The sequence below is a fragment of the Erythrolamprus reginae genome, chromosome 2 (genome assembly GCF_031021105.1).
Source record: "Erythrolamprus reginae isolate rEryReg1 chromosome 2, rEryReg1.hap1, whole genome shotgun sequence".
In the NCBI taxonomy this organism is placed as follows: domain Eukaryota; kingdom Metazoa; phylum Chordata; class Lepidosauria; order Squamata; family Dipsadidae; genus Erythrolamprus; species Erythrolamprus reginae.
Genome location: NC_091951.1, coordinates 228,433,960 through 228,456,015, shown reverse-complemented (window position 1 = coordinate 228,456,015; position 22,056 = coordinate 228,433,960). Strand labels below are relative to the sequence as shown.

The 22,056-nt window shown below is 42.1% G+C and overlaps 1 protein-coding gene across 5 annotated transcripts in view; it reads right to left on the bottom strand.

Moving 5' to 3' along the window:
• The window catches only part of RBPMS (RNA binding protein, mRNA processing factor), a 121,805-nt gene extending 100,985 nt beyond the window's left edge, over nucleotides 1–20,820 (bottom strand). For 4 of the 5 annotated variants that reach the window (XR_011558264.1, XM_070742176.1, XM_070742175.1 and 1 more), the window contains exon 1: nucleotides 20,461–20,805. Coding sequence is in view for 3 of the 5 variants with exons in the window: in XM_070742176.1 (XP_070598277.1) it covers nucleotides 20,461–20,526 (66 nt within the window). In the remaining 2 variants the exon portion in view is untranslated. Of the gene's footprint in view, nucleotides 1–20,460 lie in introns of all 5 variants that reach the window. The other variant, XR_011558263.1, reaches the window with a different exon arrangement.
• Between the last annotated feature and the right edge of the window lie 1,236 nt (nucleotides 20,821–22,056).

Genomic DNA, 22,056 nt, shown 5'->3' with positions numbered 1-22,056 from the left:
AGGTAAACAATCAAGTATTTTCTATTCAAATATTTGTATAAAACACTGAAGGAATTTAGTTTCTTCTTTAAAAAGCAAAGGTGGAGAACCTGTGACCTTCCAGATGTCGTTGAGCTCCAAATCTGTCCATATTGGCTAGGAGGGCTGATAGGGACATGTGGAGAGCCTTGTTTTCCCCTATTCCTGTTTTAAAATCAGGCTAACTATTTCTACTGATAGTTTTCTGTAACTTCCAGAAATTAAGATAGCTATACGCAAACAGGAGCTTCTTTTTTTTTTTTTTAAAGAGCAACAGTCGGAGAAGCCTAGTTTTAAGATAAAATTGCAATAAATGAAAACACTGGCTATTCTTTTTGCTGGTGAACTGAAAAACACAGCTGTTCAAGAAGCAGATTTGCAAATATTTATGTTATGTATATTTCCTTGGATAAGGGCAACCACTGACATGAGCACAAGCTGGGAAACAGATGAGAAGCTTTAAAACACCTCCCAACGGAGCCCTCCAGTGGATGCATACTGGATCTCTTTCTCCTTAAAAGTCTTGTTCCTTTCCCTATTTATCAAATGGAACCCAGAAAATAATATCATGTATGATCTGAAATCTCATATGCTTATGATGCCAAAGAAGAGAGGAGCCAGCAGAACAGGAAAGCCAAGGATGGGATTGTTCTGCCAGGCTCTCTGGTAGAAACCTCCCGAAAATTCACGGGTACAAATTTCAGTCACACACACGTTTGAAAATTCAAAATCACAAAATTCAAAAGAAACAAAGCACCTTTTTTGTATTGCAAAGAGCACCCTTCCCCAAAACAACCTTGTCGGCTGTACAAGTCCCTTAATCAGTCCTTAAATACTTAGCTAGTAGCTGTAAAGAAACGTCACAGCCCTCCTTCTTCCCACGAAGTGAAACACACACACACTTTACTCTGCTTTGGTGTCAAAGGCATGAAAAATCCACAAACAAAGTTAAGACACAGCGAGGCACGATCCTGAAGAACTACGATCAGATAATTTTCCACAAGGGCCAAACGAGCACGCTGCTATTTATAGCAGCAGCTCTAATTACTGGAGCCCTACCCAAACACAGGTGGCCTCCCTTATCTCCTGTAATATTTCCTCAATTTGTCTCTTCGATGCATAAGTCTGCGCCTGCGTGGGTCTAACACTTTGTCATCCGAATCGACCGAAGATAATGGTGATTGGCTTCCTGGACTGTGTGCCAAGCCCCCCTCTTCCAAGTCACCCCCACCTTCTTCTTCGTCCGAGGAAACTGCACTCCCTGACTCTGCCAGCAACAAAACAGGCCTAGGACATGTTGACGTTTCCCCTGCCTCCACCTCCACATTCCCTGGGGCAGGAGCTGGGCCAGAGCCAACCACAACAGGGATTGGAAAAATATTTACTGAGGATTTCAACCCACAATAACCAGAAATATATTAAATAACATATTCTGATACAAAGGAAAGGGTTTTTTAAAAATGTCAACATGAAAAAGGGCCATAAAGGGAGAGAAAAAAGCAATACTGTACATATTGGGGATGAGAATATAAGCAGTGCTGATGCTTGTGATGCCATTTTCAAAATTATACGGCTATGTCAGGCCACTTCCATATTTTGGCTAATAAAATTATAGGGGCATGCAGAAACATACAGTTAAGTCTAGGTTACCAGTTGGCAAGATCCCCAGCTAGAAGGCATTTGCACCGGAGGCTGAATAAGAACACGGACACCAAGAGCTGGATTTAAAATGGGTCACTTTATTAAAGTTAAATGAACTTTAAATGACTATCGTCAAATAACCAGGACCTGCAGGGGTCATAAAATATTTTGGGGTGGAAATAATTCACGAATAACCTTCCTGGGCAACTTATGGTGGTAGCTCCTTGCTGAACAAGGTGAAGGTACCACGCCTTCACCTGGGTCCTGGCCACGCCCATGTGTGTGGGAGGGCTCACCGTCCCCTCCCCTTCCGGCTATTGGGATAGGTGAGACCCAAGGGCAGCCCCTCTCCAATTGCCCAGGCCAGTCGCGACACCATGAGCTCCTGGAGAGGGGCTGTCCATCATCTTAAAATATGCCCAAAGGAGAACATGCAGTTGCTAGCACCGCCCAATTTCCGCCCCTAACCTGCCAACCCCAGTGACTAAAGGGAAGCCAATTATCAAATTAGGACTAAATGCACTACACCCAACCAGGCCAATCCTCACTCCCCAGTGTGGAATAGGCGAAAAAACAGTCGCAGCTAAAACGCCGAGACCCCAAAAAATTCCTATTCGGCCCCCGTGGGCGACCCCTTCAAGGCACACTGCAAGATAGGGAGGGAGGGCGGGTGTCTGCTTCTTCGTGAGCCGGGGGTGAAGGAAGAACGCCTGTGGCGTAGACCTATTTATAGGGCTCGCCCAGCACACCCCCGGCAACAACAGGCAGAGCCAGCATGCGCGGCCCAGCAACAGTGATCTTGCAGTCCCCTGCGAGATCGCAACCTATTTCTGGGCTCGCCAAGCACGCCCCCCGGCAACAAGGGGTAGAGCAAGCGCACGCAGCCCGGCAACAGCAATCTCACAGTCCCCTGCGAGATCGCAAACGCCAATCAGGCGTTTACTTTGCCGTGTTCCTCCTGACCCCGGGGCAATTTTCGCCGGCAGCTAAATGCAGCCAACTAGCATTTCTCTGGTTGTTATCTCAAAAGCTCAAGATTTTTTACTTGGTGTGTGGGGCCCAATTAAAAAAAACTTAATTATTTCCCAAGAATTAAAGGCTTTTATTTGCAAATAAAAGGTTACCCAGAAGCAAGTTTCAAAAATGGACACAGCACTTGAAACATAGAAACATAGAAGACTGACGGCAGAAAAAGACCTCTTGGTCCATCTAGTCTGCCCTTTTACTATTTCCTGTATTTTATCTTAGGATGGATATATGTTTATCCCAGGCATGTTTAAATTCAGTTACTGTGGATTTCCCAACCACGTCTGCTGGAAGTTTGTTCCAAGGATCTACTACTCTTTCAGTAAAATAATATTTTCTCATGTTGCCTTTGATCTTTCCCCCAACTAACTTCAGATTGTGTCCCCTTGTTCTTGTGTTCACTTTCCTGTTAAAAACACTTCCCTCCTGAACCCTATTTAACCCTTTAACATATTTAAATGTTTCGATCATGTCCCCCCTTTTCCTTCTGTCTTCCAGACTATACAGATTGAGTTCATTCAGTCTTTCCTGATACGTTTTATACTTAAGACCTTCCACCATTCTTGTAGCCCGTCTTTGGACCCGTTCAATTTTGTCAATATCTTTTTGTAGGTGAGGTCTCCAGAACTGAACACAGTACTCCAAATGTGGTCTCACCAGCGCTCTATATAAGGGGATCACAATCTCCCTCTTCCTGCTTGTTATACCCCTAGCTATGCAGCCAAGCATCCTACTTGCCTTTCCTACCGCCCGACTTGGAGTGAACCTCTTTTATACAATTCTGAACGGCTTACATCGCTATAAACCAATCATGAAAAATAATATTATACAGTACATTCATTCCCAGTACTCATAGTAACATAGTTCAACTAAAGGTTAAAGGGTATACCAGGGCTTTTCTCTTATCAATAGCATTCCTGCACTAACAAGTAAGTAACCAGTAACTAAGGTCTTATCTATCATGTTAATAGGCATTCCTAAGTACAAAGGCAGATGGTCTGGTTTTTCTCTAGTGCCACGATGTCTATGCAACAAACAGGTTAACCAAGTGGTGAAGGCACTACAAACAGGTACAAAACACCGTAGCTATAGCTATGTACTAAATAATAATATATGAATTAAAATGGATTATCAATACATGAGTAAAAACATTAATATATTGAGCAAAAATCTCTACTTTATCACTCCTCTCCCCCTTGAGGGTGATCCAATGTCAAAACACAAAATGTTATATACAGTACCTCACAAACATATTTGCTAGTGCTGTGTTTCTAAAAGTTAGACTGTTGAAAAGAACAAAAAGAACCACGAGGTTCATCAGCCTGTTTAATGAAGGACAAAAAGTGTCAATAGAGAACCACTGATTGATCTCCATAATATTATGGTTTACAGTAATACCTCATGATACGAACTTAATTGGTGCAAGGAGGAGGTTCGTAAGACGAAAGGTTCGTAAGACGAAAAATTGTTTCCCATAGGAAACAATGTAAAGTCAATTAATCCGTGCAACCAAAAAACCCCCCGCAAAAAAACGGCTTTCCGGCTGTTTTAAAAGGTGACAGCCGGCCTGGGGGGCTTCCCAGCACCCCCCCGAACCCAGGTTCGGGGTTCGGGGGGGTGCTGGCAAGCCCCCCAGGCCGGCTGTCACCTTTTAAAACACCCGCGCCGCTTCGCAGCTGTCTCCTGAAGCCGAACGCGGAAGTTCAGCTTTGCCATTCGGCTTCAGGAGACAGCTGCGAAGCGGCGCGGCTCTTTTAAAAGGTCGCAGCTGGCCTGGGGGGCTTGCCAGCACCCCCCCGAACCCGGGTTCGGGGTTCGGGGGGGCTGGCAAGCCCCCCAGGCCGGCTGCGACCTTTTAAAACACCCGCGCCGCTTCCCATCTGTCTCCTGAAGCCGAACGGCAAAGCCGAACTTCCGCGTTTGGCTTCAGGAGACAGCTGCGAAGCGGCGCGGGTGTTTTAAAAGGTCGCAGCCGGTCTGGGGGGCTTGCCAGCACCCCCCCGAACCCCGAACCCAGAAGTTCGGCAAAAGTTCGGGGTTCGGGGGGGTGCTGGCAAGCCCCCCAGGCCGGCTGCGACCTTTTAAAACACCCGCGCCGCTTCGTAGCTGTCTCCTGAAGCCGAACGGCAAAGCCGAACTTCCGGGTTCGGCTTCAGGAGACAGCTGCGAAGTGGCGCAGGTGTTTTAAAAGGTTGCAGCCGGCCTGGGGGGCTTGCCAGCACCCCCCGAACCCGGAAGTTCGGCAAAAGTTCGGGGTTCGGGGGGGTGCTGGCAAGCCCCCCAGGCCGGCTGCGACCTTTTAAAACACCCGCGCCACTTCGTAGCTGTCTCCCGAAGCCGAACGCTAAAGTCGAACTTCCGCGTTCGGCTTTGGGAGACAGCTGCGAAGCGGCGCGGGTGTTTTAAAAGGTCGCAGCCGGTCTGGGGGGCTTGCCAGCACCCCCCCAAACCCCGAACCCGGAAGTTTGGCAAAAGTTCGGGGTTCGGGGGGGTGCTGGCAAGCCCCGCAGGTCGGCTGCGACCTTTAAAAACACCCGCGCCGCTTCGTAGCTGTCTCCCGAAGCCGAACGCTAAAGCCGAACTTCCGCGTTTGGCTTCGGGAGACAGCTGCGAAGCGGCGCGGGTGTTTTAAAAGGTCGCAGCTGGTCTGGGGGGCTTGCCAGCACCCCCCCAAACCCCGAACCCGGAAGTTTGGCAAAAGTTCGGGGTTCGGGGGGGTGCTGGCAAGCCCCCCAGGTCGGCTGCGACCTTTTAAAACACCCGCGCCGCTTCGTAGCTGTCTCCCGAAGCCGAACGCTAAAGCCGAACTTCCGCGTTTGGCTTCGGGAGGCAGCTGCGAAGCGGCGCGGGTGTTTTAAAAGGTCGCAGCCGGCCTGGGGGGCTTGCCAGCACCCCCCCGAACCCCGAACCTGGAAGTTTGGCAAAAGTTCGGGGTTCGGGGGGGTGCTGACAAGCCCCCCAGGCCGGCTGCGACCTTTTAAAACACCCGCGCCGCTTCGTAGCTGTCTCCCAAAGACGAACGCTAAAGCCGAACTTCCGCGTTCGGCTTCAGGAGACAGCTGCGAAGCGGCGCGGGTGTTTTAAAAGGTCGCAGCCGGCCTGGGGGGCTTCCCAGCAACCTCCCAAACCGAACCCGGGGTTCAGCAAAATTTTGCCTCTTCTTACGAACTTTGTTCGAGTTACGAACCGGCGTTTGGGAGGCTTCTGGGAAGCCCCGCCGCCCGGCTGTTACCTTTTAAAACAGCCGCGCGGCTTCCCAGCAATCTCCGAACGCAGGTTCGTAACTCGAAAAAAGTTTGTAAGAAGAGGCAAAATTTTTCTGAACCCCGGGTTCGTATCATGAGTTGTTCGTAAGACGAGGGGTTCGTATCTTGAGGTACCACTGTATTTTAAAGCAATTGACAAACTTTGGACACAAGAAGACATCAGGGTGGGAAGGAATTGAATACAACAGCATGTCATAAATTCAACACTAAAAAGAAATACAAAAATAACCACCCCAAATTTGGTAATAAGAGCATCCCAAAATTCAAAAAAGGAATCATCAGTGTGCACAGTTGAATTCAAATTAACAGACGGTTTAAGGATTCCTTAAGAATCTCAGTAAGAATCTTACCCTGCTGGTCAATTTAACAGCAGTGTATTACAATTGACAAGAGCATAGAGACCTCCCTGACTTCCTAATAAAAAATCCAACACGATACGGGTTTAGATGGCTCTTTGTGAAAAGGAGATACCGTAACTACTTCTACTTGTAACTGACTAAGGGTGTCTGCTGTAACACCTGTATAAATCTCAAGAGATGCCAAAATATTGTTGTTGTTGTTAGTCATAAAGTCGTGTCCGGCCCATCGCGACCCCACGACAATGTTCCTCCAGGCTTTCCTGTCCTCTACCATCCCCCAGAGTCCATTTAAGTTCACGCCTACTGCTTCAGCCACCTCATTTTCCGTCATCCCCTTCTTCTTTTGCCCTCAGTCTTTCCCAGCATTAGGCTCTATCCAGTGAGTCCTTCCTTCTCATTAGGTGGCTAAAGTATTTGAGTTTCATCTTCAGGATCCGGCCTTCTAAAGAGCAGTCAGGGTTGATCTCCTCCTCTGATCTCCTTGCAGTCCAAGGGACTTGCAGGAGTCTTCTCCAGCACCATAGTTCAAAGGCCTCAATTCTTTGGCGCTCAGTTTTCCTTATGGTCCAACTTTCATAGCCATACATTGCTGAGAAAACCATGGCCTTGACTCTATGTGGAGAGAGATTGTGATCCCCTTATATAGAGCGCTGGTGAGACCACATTTGGAATACTGTGTTCAGTTCTGGAGACCTCACCTACAAAAAGATATTGACAAAATTGAACGGGTCCAAAGATGGGCTACAAGAATGGTGGAAGGTCTTAAGCATAAAACATATCAGGAAAGACTTAATGAACTCAATCTGTATAGTCTGGAGGACAGAAGGAAAAGGGGGGACATGATTGAAACATTTAAATATGTTAAAGGGTTAAATAAGGTCCAGGAGGGAAGTGTTTTTAATAGGAAAGTGAACACAAGAACAAGGGGACACAATCTGAAGTTAGTTGAGGGAAAGATCAAAAGCAACATGAGAAAATATTATTTTACTGAAAGAGTAGTAGATCCTTGGAACAAACTTCCAGCAGACGTGGTTGGTAAATCCACAGTGACTGAATTTAAACATGCCTGGGATAAACATATATCCATTGTAAGATAAAATACAGGAAATAGTATAAGGGCAGACTAGATGGACCATGAGGTCTTTTTCTGCCGTGAGTCTTCTATGTTTCTATGTTTCTATATACAGTCATTGGCTGGAGAAGAGTTAATTTTTCTGCAGCTTTTACCAAAATACCTATGTCAGCAGCAGCTTGTAGGGAAGCTGGAAATCTTGCTGCTTCTGGGTCCACCTTTTTTTTGGAAAAATATGCCATAGGGCATTTCCACCTGCTCAACATTGATGTTAGTCATATGCCTTTGTTTATGTACAAACAGCTGAAAAGGCTTTGCTAAGTCAGGCAAACTCAGGGCAAAATAAGGCATCGACTTCTCTTTAATTGGAAAGTAATTGGAGAAATGCTAATCTGATTTACTGCTTTTAAGTCCTGCATACAATAATATTCAGTGAAGTGGGGTTTCTTTACCGGTAATACTGAGAGGTTGAAAGCCAATTTAAACTTCTATATTAACCCATAAGTGGTAAACCTCTCAACTGAAATCCCTTCCTTGTTTCCCATTTCAAGTTGGAAATCTACTTGAATTGGGATCACATACTTTGCTCTTCCTGGCTTTTCATTCACCCACATCCAAGGAACCATAGCATCCAATATAATTAATAATAATAATAATAATAATAATAATAATAATAATAATAATAACAACAACAATAATAATAATAGTAATTTATTAGATTTGTATGCCGCCCCTCTCCGAAGACTCGGGGCGGCTCACAACATAACAATAGTACAATACATTACAAATCTAATATTAAATTTAAAAAGTCAATTTAAAAAACATTAATATAAAATAATCAACTTGAGCAATTGCAAAAGAGTCACTTGCATCTGCAAGTCAAATCATCAATGCATAATAAAAACATGAATTACAATGGGTTAACATGGGCTATCTCGTCATGGTTATTGGGGAAGAACATGAAATGCTCATGAGAAGATTTGGAGATAATGACAAGACTAGCATAAAGCTGAAAGCTGATCACTGACAGCGCCAGTACTGAAAGAGAAGTTCCTGGTTTTACAAAGTCATCTGCAACTGAGGCATGGTTAGTGAGAAACAGGATCCTAAGAAAAAGTTGAAAGGGTCCAATCAGAAATGAAACATACTTAACTACCCTGTTTCCCCCAAAATAAGACATCCACTGATAATAAGCCCAATTGGACTTTTGAGTGCATGGCAATAAGGCCAAGCGCTTATTTCAGGGTTTAAAAATATAAGACAGGGTCTTATTTTCAGGGAAACACGATATATAGAAACATAGAAACATAGAAGTCTGACGGCAGAAAAAGACCCCATGGTCCATCTAGTCTGCCCTTATACTATTTTCTGTATTTTATCTTAGGATGGATATATGTTTATCCCAGGCATGTTTAAATTCAGTTACTGTGGATTTATCTACCACGTCTGCTGGAAGTTTGTTCCAAGGATCTACTACTCTTTCAGTAAAATAATATTTTCTCATGTTGCTTTTGATCTTTCCCCCAACTAACCTCAGATTGTGTCCCCTTGTTCTTGTGTTCACTTTCCTATTAAAAACACTTCCTTCCTGGACCTTATTTAACCCTTTAACATATTTAAATGTTTCGATCATGTCCCCCCTTTTCCTTCTGTCCTCCAGACTATACAGATTGAGTTCATTAAGTCTTTCCTGATACGTTTTATACTTAAGACCTTCCACCATTCTTGTAGCCCGTCTTTGGACCCGTTCAATTTTGTCAATATCTTTTTGTAGGTGAGGTCTCCAGAACTGAACACAGTATTCCAAATGTGGTCTCACCAGCATTCTATATAGCGGGATCATAATCTCCCTCTTCCTGCTTGTTATACCTCTAGCTATGCAGCCAAGCATCCTACTTGCTTTCCCTACTGCCTGACTGCACTGTTCACCCATTTTGAGACTGTCAGAAATCACTACGCCTAAATCCTTTTCTTTTGAAGTATTTGCTAACACAGAACTGCCAATACAATAGTCAGATTGAGGATTCCTTTTCCCCAAGTGCATTATTTTACATTTGGAAACATTAAACTGCAGTTTCCATTGCTTTGACCATTTATCTAGTAAAGCTAAATCATTTACCATATTGCCGACGCCTCCAGGAATATCAACCCTATTGCACACTTTAGAGTCATCGGCAAATAGGCAAACCTTCCCTACCAGACCTTCCCCTATGTCACTCACAAACATATTAAAAAGAATAGGACCCAGAACAGACCCTTGTGGCACACCGCTTGTAACCTGACTCTGCTCAGAATACTCGCCATTCACAACAACCCTCTGGTGTCTATGCTTCAGCCAGCTGCAAATCCATTGAACTATCCAGGGATTAAGTCCAATCTTCACTAATTTATCTATCAGCTCTTTATGTGGAACCGTATCAAAGGCTTTGCTGAAGTCCAGGTAGGCAATATCCACGGCACCACCTTCATCCAACACCTTTGTGACATAGTCAAAGAAATCAATGAGATTAGTCTGACATGATTTGCCTTCAGTAAAGCCATGCTGATTTGGGTCCAATAATTTATTGTTTTTTAGGTGCTGATTTATCCTCTTTTTCAGTAGAGTCTCCATCATTTTAACGACAACTGATGTCAAGCTAACTGGCCTGTAGTTACCAGCTTCTTCTCTACTGCCCTTCTTGTGGATAGGCACAACACTTGCCATTCTCCAATCCTCAGGAACATCTCCTGTTAACAAGGATTGGTTAAACAAATCAGTCAGGGGGGTAGCAATGACAGATCTGAGTTCTTTAAGAACTCTGGGGTGGATGCCATCTGGACCCATTGCCTTATTTATCTTTAATCGTTCAAGTTCTTCTAAGACATCGGCTTCTAAGATCACTGGAGCTGAATCCGTACAGTTGGAGGCAATGCTATATCCCTCTATAGTATTATTTTGTAAGGTGTCTTTTGAGAAAACTGAACAGAAGTAGCTATTGAAATGGTCAGCGATCAGCGATATGTTTTAGGAACAAATGGGTCAGATAATTAGATAGTAAAATCATATAACAGAATGACAATGATACTCTCTATTCAATAGAGTTTAGTGGGTACATGGACATAAATGACACATTCATCTCTATCATCTCTGATAGCCAGTTGAAAATCAATATTATATGAACCTACTATAGACAATGGCGGAAACCATCAAGAAATTCTACTGCAAATTACTACTGCAAATTACTAATGCAAACTTAAGAAAGACAAAGTAATGAGTCATTAGAATGCAAAAGATAGTGGGTGGAAATTCTCTATTGTAAGAACTACAGGAAGATCTGGATTTGATAAACATAATATTACAGGAAACAGGTGAATAAAGTTATGAAAAGAATATTCTTTGTTTATGCCTAACATGTCCTTTAAGCAATACAAACAGAATTTGTACTTGCTTAAAGCAGCATCAGAGGCCCAACATTGGAATCAAACCAACAATATAGGACACTGAAGATGGAGATGTGAAGCCTAATTAACTAGACCATTTACAGATGTAGATGGTGGTACAGGCTGAGGGATTAGCAGGATTAGGGAATATTAGGTATGTTAGCTGCCTTGAGTTATAAAAAATAATAAATGCAGCATGATTTTTAAAAAAAACATATAACACTTCCCTGGTACAAAGCTGAAGGGATTAGATACTGTAGCCAAGAGGTTAATTCTCTGCCTTACAAGGCAAAGGCTGCAAGTTCAAATCCCAGGGAGGGTATGGCTAGCTGAGGAGGCCAGAACAAGGCCAAAATAGATGTATCCATAGCCACACCCTTTCTGGGATTGGAACCTGGGACTCTTGCCTTGTAAGGCCTTAACCTCTAGGCTACTCACTCATCTCCTGTATCCGTTTGTACCAGGGAACCATGTACCATGTACCATGAAGAAAGGTAGTAGAAAACATGCAGGTTATGGGTCTTTGTCCCATTACTTCTGTCTATCCCACCTGGTCAGGCAGGGAAGATATGACTTTGAGGGAGGTGAGTGGTATAGAAATATGAAATATAAATAAAGAAATATTGCAGACCCCGTCAATTAAATAATTCTGACTGGTAGGATCTAGGAAGAAAGCTTTCTCTGCTGTTGTCCAACCCTATGGAATATTCTTCCCCCGGTAGTAAAACAGGCCCCGAGGACCCTGGCCTTTCATCATCATCATTTAGGGAGCCCAGGAAAGCACTCAGCCATGGGGCTGATTACTTCCTTGAAAGACCACCCTTCACCTTTTAACTAATGTTAATCTCTTGCTTTTAAATTTTAGAAGCCCAAATCACAAACTATATCTGATTCATTTTTGGCTATGTCATAAGTGCTAATTAATTGGAGAAATCAATGATGCTAGGAATGGTTAGTGGAACAAGAAGGGGCAAGCAAAGAACAATATCAAAGGATAATCAAAACAATATCAAAGCTAACGCAAAGATGAACATCCAATTTCTGAAAGGAGCTATGCATGGAGAACACTTGCCTGTAAAGTTGCTAAGAATCAGACTCAACTGAATAGTTAAAACAATATATACTGTTTTATATGTTGACATTGTATTGTACGCAGCCCAAAGTCCCCCTTTGAGAGAATGTGAAAAATAAATAAATAAATAAATAAAATGTATTAATGGGAAGACGGGCACAAGGGCACATGAGCAGAATCAAAAAACAAGATGGCGGCGCTTGTAGTGCCGCTGAGAGAACTAGCTAGGCGTGGCAGGCCTGGGTCGCTGCCAGTTCCAGTGACCCAAGCCACCAAGTTACTACCAGTTTTATAGAACCGGTATGAACTGGGAGGAACCCACCTGAGGTACATACCAAGAAACCTTCAGGAATGGTGGAGGGAAAAGTGTTCTCTGCCACCTCCAACCATTACTGAGAGTAAGAGTCCTGTACCCAGCAATTTGAATCCTGAACAAAACACTCTTTAAGGGATTGACAGAACAAATACTTTTAAATTAGGTTTCCACTTGTAAAATCCTAATGTATACATATATTAGAAATAATTCTTGACTGAAAAAAGGATATATAAAAGATATCAAGTAAATCTACAACAAGGAGTGGGACGTAGCCAATCTTGGCTCACTTTGAGAAGCTAAGCAGGATCATATTTGGTTAATACTTATTTGGAAATACCAAGGCTATAGGCTAGATTGGGAAACTGAAAAAGCATCTTTGAATAAACAAAGCAAAGCACTTCTAATTGTTGCCCAAAACATAATAGAATAACAGAACAGCAGAGTTGGAAGGGAGCTTGGGGGTCTTCTAATCCCCTTGCATAAGCAAGAGACTATTTTCCATTTCAGATAAATGGCTGTCTTATTTTTTCTTTAAAATCTCCACGACTTCTGAAGGCAAGACATTCTATTGATTAATTATTTTAGCTGTCGGGAAATTCACATGTCCATGACATTAGCAGAAGTTAAACTTGACTTGAGGAAGTACAGTGTTCCCTCGATTTTCGCGGGGGATGCGTTCCGAGACCGCCCGCGAAAGTCGAATTTCCGCGAAGTAGAGATGCGGAAGTAAATACACTATTTTTGGCTATGAACAGTATCACAAGCCTTCCCTTAACACTTTAAACCCCTAAACTGCAATTTCTCATTCCCTTAGCAACCATTTAGATTATTACTCCCCATGTTTATTTATTAAAGTTTATTTAAAAAAATATTTATTAAAGGCGGACGAAAGTTTGACGTATGATGTCATCAGGCGGGAAAAACCGTGGTATAGGGAAAAAAACAGCAAAGTATTTTTTAATTAATATTTTTGAAAAACCGTGGTATAGCCGTTTTGCGAAGTTCGAACCCGCGAAAATCGAGGGACCACTGTACTCCGTTTTTTAAACATATCCAAAAGTGTTACAGTATAGGCTTAATTGGTGATAAACAATTTCACATAGATCACATCAAACAGTTTGATTTTGTTTGTGCTTGAATGGTGGTGATAATTTCCCATTTAATTACTGCTTATGTGAATAATCACTGTGCTTTTTTCCTACCTATTAAACTTTTATGCAGAATTGTTTGCATTTCATTGCCACATACAGAAAGTGACGTCACTGCTTATAATTCCTCTACAGCCACATACATCTTCCAACTGACTAAGACTTCGTGCAGTTGATGGATTTTCATCCACGAAAACACATTTGCCAAACGAGGGTAATTCTTCATTCAACTGATGGACTTTAGTACATTAAAGATTATGCTTAGTCTGTTTCTGCTTCACGAAAGTTGGATATCCTTCTGAGAAAACCCCAAAGTAAACAAAATTTACAACCAAGTGGTAAAGAAATGTCCTATCGAGGTTAAGAGGGGGCAATATAAATAAATATTTCAGTTCGTGGGAAAAATGCAAGGAAATGCAAACTTCCTCGGTACTCTAGAGCAGTGTTTCCCAACCTTGGCAACTTGAAGATATTTGGACTTCAACTCTCAGAATTCCCCAGCCAGCATTCGCTGGCTGGGGAATTCTGGGAGTTGAAGTCCAAATATCTTCAAGTTGCCAAGGTTGGGAAACACTGCTCTAGAGATTATTTGCTTTCTCTTGCATTGTCCATAAGTCCAGGAGATTGCCAAAAGAATTATCTTAATGGACCAGGAAATTAGGCAGAGAGTAAATGAAGTTCAATAATATCTGGCAGAAATCATTACACATGAAATATATACATAAAAGAATCATAAGAGGGGAAGGAATTATTGCTGCTACTAATGCTGTATATGAAAGTTTTAGCATCAAGGGTAAATGAATTGAATTTTATCCTATGTCGGGGATAACAATTTGGGGACAGTGATAGACAGATTCCAAATGTGGAGAACATTCTGACAAAACAACTATGGACAAAAGGCTTTAGTGGAAACATAAGCACAAAGCACCAGTTTACTACAATTATTGTTATTATTATACTAGTCTCCTTCTATGGCACACTCCTACTTCTGCTTATCTCTGTCCTATTTCTGGGAAGGTGGTCATAACTGCCAAACAAACTAGTGCAACCTCTCATTATTTTTAGATTCAAGGATTTTAATTAAAATTTTAATACAAGAAATCAGATGGGCCAGGCAGTGTGAAGAAGCAACAGCACTGCCTATGAGCATATTTGTAGTGTGGGCACTATATGGTGGATTCCTAAAATACCCAAAGGACTACAGAAAGACCATTCTAGATTGTATCAACAGATGCACCAATCCTAACAACACTGAAGTACTAAATGTTGCTTGTTTGTATGATTTATTTTATATCTTTCCTCCAGAAGTTAAAATTTTTCTCCACTATGCTCCATCCCAGCGTCCGGTGAGGTCCCACAGAGTTAGTCTCCTCAGGGTCCCATCAGCTAATGCCAGTTGGTGGGACCTAGGGGAAGAGCCTCCTCTGTGGGAGCCCCAGCCCCCTGGAATCAGCTCCCCCTGGAGATTTGCACTGCCCCCACCCTCCTTGCCATCCAAAAGAGTTTAAAAACTCATCTTTGTCACCAGGCCTGGGGAAACTAGATCTTCCCCCCAACCAATGAGTGTTTTTATCATAATTTATTGGGTGAATGTCAATTAATATTTTTTTAAGTGTTTTAGAATTTTTTAAAAAAAATTAATTGTATTAACTGGATCTATTGTATTGTTATGTCTACTATATATGCTGTGAGCTGCCCCGAGTCCTCGGAGAGGGGCGGCATACAAATCCAATTAAAATATATATTTTTTAAAAATCCTATTTTTTGTCCACAACAAAGAGGCTAATCTGAGAAAACCAGTCCCAAAGTCAATCTATGGCAATCTATGGCTGAAAACGGTGCATTGCTCTCCCCAGTCCTAGTTAGCCCTCTGGGTTAAGAAAAATGTTTCTACAGCTCTGTTCTTCTATGAAAGATTCTTGTTCTCATCACAACTGTCTAGCTATTAGAACTACCAACTTGTCTTTTATGCTATACGAGGTGCACTCGTTGCCAGATTATTTCAAGGACCAGTTCTGAGAGTTTGTTTGACTGTTGAAACATTGAACAACCTGGAAACCATAATTTCTTAAAGATTCTCTCCCTACTTTAACAATTGGCGGGTTAATTTCATGAGTGCATTGGGAGAGCAGGCAAGGGAGGGGTCATTAAGAGAAGTGGTTTAATGGAGCAGACTCAAGGAGTACCTGCCCAGTACTGTAATGCAAAAATGAATTCCTTTCACAGGGTTTTGGGGATGATCATATTGTATTCATCAGACTTCTGTAAAGCTATGATAAATTGTGTTCACCTTTGATGCAATAAGACATTTAAATGTATTATTGGTTCCAAATTGTATTAGTTAATGAACATTCATTACAAAGTTACAATAGCAATGTCACGCAGTGTTTAAATAAAGGTATTTGAAAAGATTGAACCAATTTAATTATCCACAAATAAAAATACAGCAAACAGATTAATTACATATTTTGAAAAAAATGCTTATAAAAGATGGGAAAGTGGTTGAAGAAATATGGGATGGTAACACACAGTCTGTTGTGGGTAAGGAATGTTGAAAGAAACAAAAATGTTTGCCCACTTTATTATGTTGGAGCAAGAGTTGTGATTTGTCAAAAGAAACATAAAAATAAGGTGAATGAACTGAGATTGCAGAAATTAAGAAATATATGTGGCAGAACAAGAACAAAGAGAATCGTGAATGGATGTGGCTTGAATACAATAGTGAATAAACTGTGTGAAAAAAAGAATAAAATTAAAATAATTTGGACATATTGTAAAAAAAATTATTTGTAAAGGAAAGTATACAATGTGAAAAGGAATGGGTGAAAAGGAAAGAAAACCAAGAAAGTTGTGGTTGAATGGGTTAATGAGAAACTGAAAAGACATTTAACAACAAAAACCAACTTTACAGGCATAGTGGAAGCTATGATAGCTTCCCAAGACAAAAAAATATACTGGTAAGTAAAGCAGAGTTGATACAAACCAGATTAAGTTAGGCTTCTCTTAGATTTCTTATTTCCTACTTTCAATATTTTTCTGTTCTATTTTTGATTTTGCATTTTGCATAAAGTTACTTGTCTTCATTTAATATAGTTTCAGCTGCTTCATTTAGCACTATTAGAAATAGCTATACTCTCTTGGAATATTGAAAGGTTGGACTTTCTGAACTTTAAGAAACAAAGGCATGGATTTTAGTTTGGGGAATTTAACAAACATTCTACCAGGACCACCACTTCCCCCCTCCCCCTGTACATGTATTATCCTGTTTACACCATCAGTTTTAGCCAATCTACATTTCATATAATTCAACTATTAGTGCATCCCCATTAATCATGAAGATTCTTCAGCTCGTAACTGATGCTGAAGATACGATAGTATATTAGAAAGATATAAGCTCTGGAAATGGAAATTTGGATTCATGTCTGACTTTAGCCACAGATTTATTTGTTTTTGTAAAATTAGACAAGATACAGTATGTTGCAATGTTTTTTCTTTACCTCGTGGTAGCAGTTTCTGATTTCTAAGAATTCCTTATTGGATTACTGAAATGGTTCTAGGGTTCTGGCTTGTGTTACATCGACTCAGCATTAATGCCCCGAGTCAAAAAACAAGCAGAGAAGTAGCTATGTGGGTTGGTTGTATTTGCATGGTTTCTACTTCCTCACTCATGAGTTACCTGCTTAATTCACCATTCGCGTTTCACATACCTTGCTGAATTATAAACTGACCACTGGGGCTAGGTTGACAAAACATGCTAAAACATACTCATCTAGCTTGTTATTGTAGACATGGACACTGTACTGCTATCCTACTAAAAAGCCTTAGGAAGAAGCACATTTTGAAAAAAAGTTTTGGAAAAACAATGGAGGGTGGTGAAACACCTCCCTCCACTGGCTTTAAAGAAAAATATATCTTACATGTTACCTAGATTTTGATCTATAGTTTCGATTCCCAATATTGGCAGTGGAAGTATCAGTATATTCTATAGATTTCCTATAAAATATGATACAGTATTTCAGTGAGGTAAGCACACTGTAAAAACAATAGGAGTGTTCAAGAATACTAATCAATTAAATTGCCAAGCTAGTTTGTATCACACAAAGTTGAGTGAATGAGAACATAGTTCCCATTACTTAACTTATTTTTATTTTCATTTACACCGTACTTTCATTTTCCAAGATTTAGCATTACAGTATTAGACTATGCAGCTGTAGAAAGCTAAATATGAACATATGTCTCATTTTAAAATATCCGGGGGGGGGGACCCTCTTGGTATAGTGTGTAAAGTTTCTGCCCACCTTAGAAGCACATTTAATTTTCTATACTCTCTCCGTCAAATATTACTGGGGTCGGATATTCTAAGGAAAAGATAGTCCTTTCTTTCCTTTTTAGTAAATTAATTTTACTGTCAAGAGCCATACAGCACTTGACATCACTTCAGATTCAATTCCAAAAAAGTGTTGTAGAATTCATGGGGATGAGTAGTTTTTCGGTGTGCAACTTTTAAAGCAGCATCTCTTTTTCTGGAATCCATGTCAAAATTCAATTCAACCCTACGTAACACAAATATTAAAGAATAATATTGGAGTAGAATATTAAATTAACCTACCTCTCTATAAAACAAGAGGCTCTTAAAACAGTATTGCCTGGTTTATCTCCTGCTACTGTAAAAGTAATGAGAGTCAGTATTTGAATATAAGTTTTTGGGAAATGCTGGAGTAATAGAATTCTTTTTAAAAAATCCCTACCTCTAGGTCCTCTGAAAATGCTCTTCGCTTTGTTTCTAAAAGCAAACATACCCCATATTTGGCATTACTAGAAGAAAGGATATGTCTTATCTGATAGCCATGCAGATATATCCTGTGACAATACCCTGTTTCACAACTACAGAGTGCTACAATAAAAAACACTAGAGTTACACAATAAAACCATGAAATCTGCTCACAGTGTAGAAAGGTTTTATGACGATAATATATGACCTTTCTCTTCCCAGATATGATAAAAAGTGAAATAAATACCTATAAAGATACCAAATCTTACTAGTTCCGAAAGTAAATCCGGATTAAATATAGTTTTTAAAGCTTTATTTTAAATACTGTCTTATGATGTAAATTACAACATATTATAGAAACCTTCTTTTCTGATTTTTTATCTAAATAGTATTATTATTATGTCAATATAACACAGCAAACGAGATCACTATGCTGGATTTTGTATTTCATCACCAGTCGGGGACTTCCCAAGCACCTAGGACTGCGTGATGTAGCGGCGAATTATGTTGGCCGATCCCAGTAAAGCGGCCTTTTGCAATTGACAGATGGAGATTTTGTCAATTCCGATGGTTTTCAAATCTCTGCTGAGATCCTTTGGCACTGCGCCCAGCGTCCCAAGTACCACTGGGACCACTTTCACTGGCTTATGCCAGAGTCGTTGCAGCTTGATTTTTAGATCTTCGTATTTCACTATTATTATTATTATTATTATTATTATTATTATTATTATTATTAATAATATTATTAATATTATTAATATTATTTATTAGATTTGTATGCCGCCCCTCTCCGAAGACTCTAAATGGTAATACCATTTATTTTTATCTAAATGGTATTATCACTGGGTAACCAGTTAGTGTGCCAAAGGATATCTATAGCAATCAATGAAGAAATCTACAGGTACGCTTTAGAAATATTATTTACGTAGTGAGTATTATTTTTCCCAAGATAAAATTATTCTCTTCTTGAATATGCCTATGTGTGTGTTGTTAATGTAGTTAATTGCAACTGTCTCACCAACTTGCCAAAACTATTTTTTTATGACATAGTCACAAAGTTTCTCTCACAAATCAACATCAGGTCCTGGTGCTCCAAGATTGATTTTTGAATGTCTGACACTTGATAGTTTAAATAACTGCATTTTACAACAACAAATATTATGTTATAATTTCAAAAGTTAGCCACCATGTCCATAGTATTTAGCTTGTACTATCCAAGCATATATCTAAGCGCTTAAACACTGTTTATTTACTTCCATGGACATAAATTCCATTTAACTTGAACCTTAATCCGAACACATAATGTGCAAGGCTGCACACCTAGAAAACACACACCTCCCTGGAAATATTTACTGTATTTCCAAAGCAAACATGTACAAGAACCCAGGCTGCTAAATCACGAGATACTGCTAACCTGCCGCTGCCAGTGATCCATGACTAACCTCCTTTTTTATTTTGTTTTATTGCAGGGTGTTTTCTTTCACCCCCTGCATATGACATTGCGGATTAAAATTTACCCAAGTTCTTCTTCAAGTTTTCCGCATCTTAACTCATCGGAAAAGAATGCACTCGATACGTTATCTATTAATCTGGGCGCCTGGCTTTTTTTTAAAGGAACAGGCTACTTTCAAACCAGCTGGTTGCTGTGGACAGACACTAAATCCAGGGAAATAAATACAGAATTGCAAAAAATACACTCGGTGTGTGTGTGTGTGTGTGTGTGTGTGTGTGTGTGTGTGTGTGGCTGTGTCTCTGCCTGCCTGCCTCTCTATCTATCTATCTATCTATCTATCTATCTATCTATCTATCTATCTATCTATCTATCTATCTATCTATGCATCTATCTGTCTGTCTACCGAGCTATCTATCTATCTAACATATTTTGGTGATAAGTGAAAAGGAAGGGAGACAGAAAACAACACACACACACACACTCCCCTCTTTTTAATCTTCCAGGATACAGGTCCCAAGCCCACTCTCCACCAACTTCTACAAGCCTCAAGAACGGTCCACCAGCGAATGCTGTTTGCAACCCTCGAAACGCCTTTCGTTTTTCTGCACAAAGGTTGCGCAATCTCTCTCGCCTCCAAAACGGAGCCAAAGTGTCAACGGACTCTACAGGCGGTGTGTGTGTGTGTGTGTGTGTTTGTGTGTCAGGAGAAAAAAAAAATCCCAGCACCCAACGAAGCTGGCCGCTCAGAAAGCGACACTTCTTGTCGCCCCAAACTTTTGCCCAGGGCGCCCCACAACCTCAGCGCGCCTTGAAAGGAAAGTCGTCGTCGTCCCCTCACCGCGCCACCCAACCCCAAGGCGGCCAATTAGACCGCCGCCTCTCCCTTTCGGGCAGGTACCTCTTCCTCTTGCAAGTTCGCCTCGGACGGGCTGAGGTCTTGCTCGCTTTTGCCGCCGCCGTTCATTGTCTCCGCCGCCGGCCCGAAATGCCCCCTTCGCCTCGCCTCGCCTCGCCTCTTCTCTCCGCGGCGCTAGTCACAAACGGGCGGGCGAGGCGAGGCGAGGCGCGGCGAGGGAGGGAGGGAGGGAGGGAGGAAAGGCGAAAGCAGTGGGGCTCGCGCCCTGGCTACCCCCAGCCGCCCTCAGCCGCCTGCGAGAGGGTTTTCTGAGGGGAAGAATGGCGGAGCAGCCCCCGAGCGTGAGGCGAGAGAGAGCGGCCGCTGCTGCGTTCCCTCTGGAAGGAGGCGGGGAAGCGTCCCAAGCTTTAGCCTTTGGCGCGCCTTTTGGCTCTCACTTGGCCGAGTGGGTGTCTCCCTTCGCCTGGCGCTGACTTCTTTGGGGCAACGGAGGAGCGTGAAAAATAAGATCCCCCCACCCTCCGAAAGCCCCCCGCGGCCGGAGCACGTGAAGCGAACCTCGGGGCTGGAGATTAGGCAAAGCGAAGAAGGAGGAGGAGGAGGCGCTACGGAGGATGATAACTTTGGAAGCCTCCTCCTGCCTTTGCTTGAAGACCGAGTAGCCTGTCAGCTGTCCTGGCTTCTCTCTCCCACCGAGTCCGCCAGCTTCCCTGAGGGCCCCCTTTCAGGCTTCGGCCTTTCGGGGGGGATTTTGATTGGTTAGCAAGAACACTTAGACTTATATACCGCTTCATAGCCCGCTCTAAGCAGTTTACAGAATCAACATACAGTGGAACCCCGACATAAGAGCTGCTCTACTTAAGAGCAACTCGAGATAAGAGCTGGGAGGGGAGAGATATTTTTGTTCTACTTACAAGCCCAAATTCGAGATACAAGCGCCAAGGAGCTGTCTCCTGAAGCCAAACGCTAACTTCCGCGTTCGGCTTCAGGAAACAGCTGCGAAGCGGCGCGCGTGTTTTAAAAGGTTGCAGCCGGCCTGGGGGGCTGGGGGGGGTGCTTGCAGCTTTCTTTCTTGCTCTTTTTCTTTCTCTCTTTTACCTTCCCTTCCTCTATTTCTTCTTTTCTTTCTCCTTCCCACCTTCTTCCCTCCCTCCCTCCCTTCACTCATTCCTCTCTTACTCTCCCCTTTCATAAGTTTCCTTGCTTCCTTCCTCTGTTCCTGTCCCTTCCCCCTTTCTTTCTTTCTTTCTTTCTTTCTTTCTTTCTTTCTTTCTTTCTTTCTTGCTCTTTTTCTTTCTCTCTTTTACCTTCCCTTCCTCTATTTCTTCTTTTCTTTCTCCTTCCCACCTTCTTCCCTCCCTCCCTCCCTTCACTCATTCCTCTCTTACTCTCCCCTTTCATAAGTTTCCTTGCTTCCTTCCTCTGTTCCTGTCCCTTCCCTCTTTCCTTCCTTCCTTCCCACCCTTCGTCCATTCATTCACCCATTCCTCTCTTGATCGCTTAAAGCCGGTCCCTGGTGCAAAAAGGGTTGGGGACCTCTGTCCTACAGGATTGGGTGGCAGAGAAGTTGAACATATGTAAATTTAAAAGTTTAAGAAAGTTTACAAGTTAAGTGAAAGAAACTTCATTATTCATTTA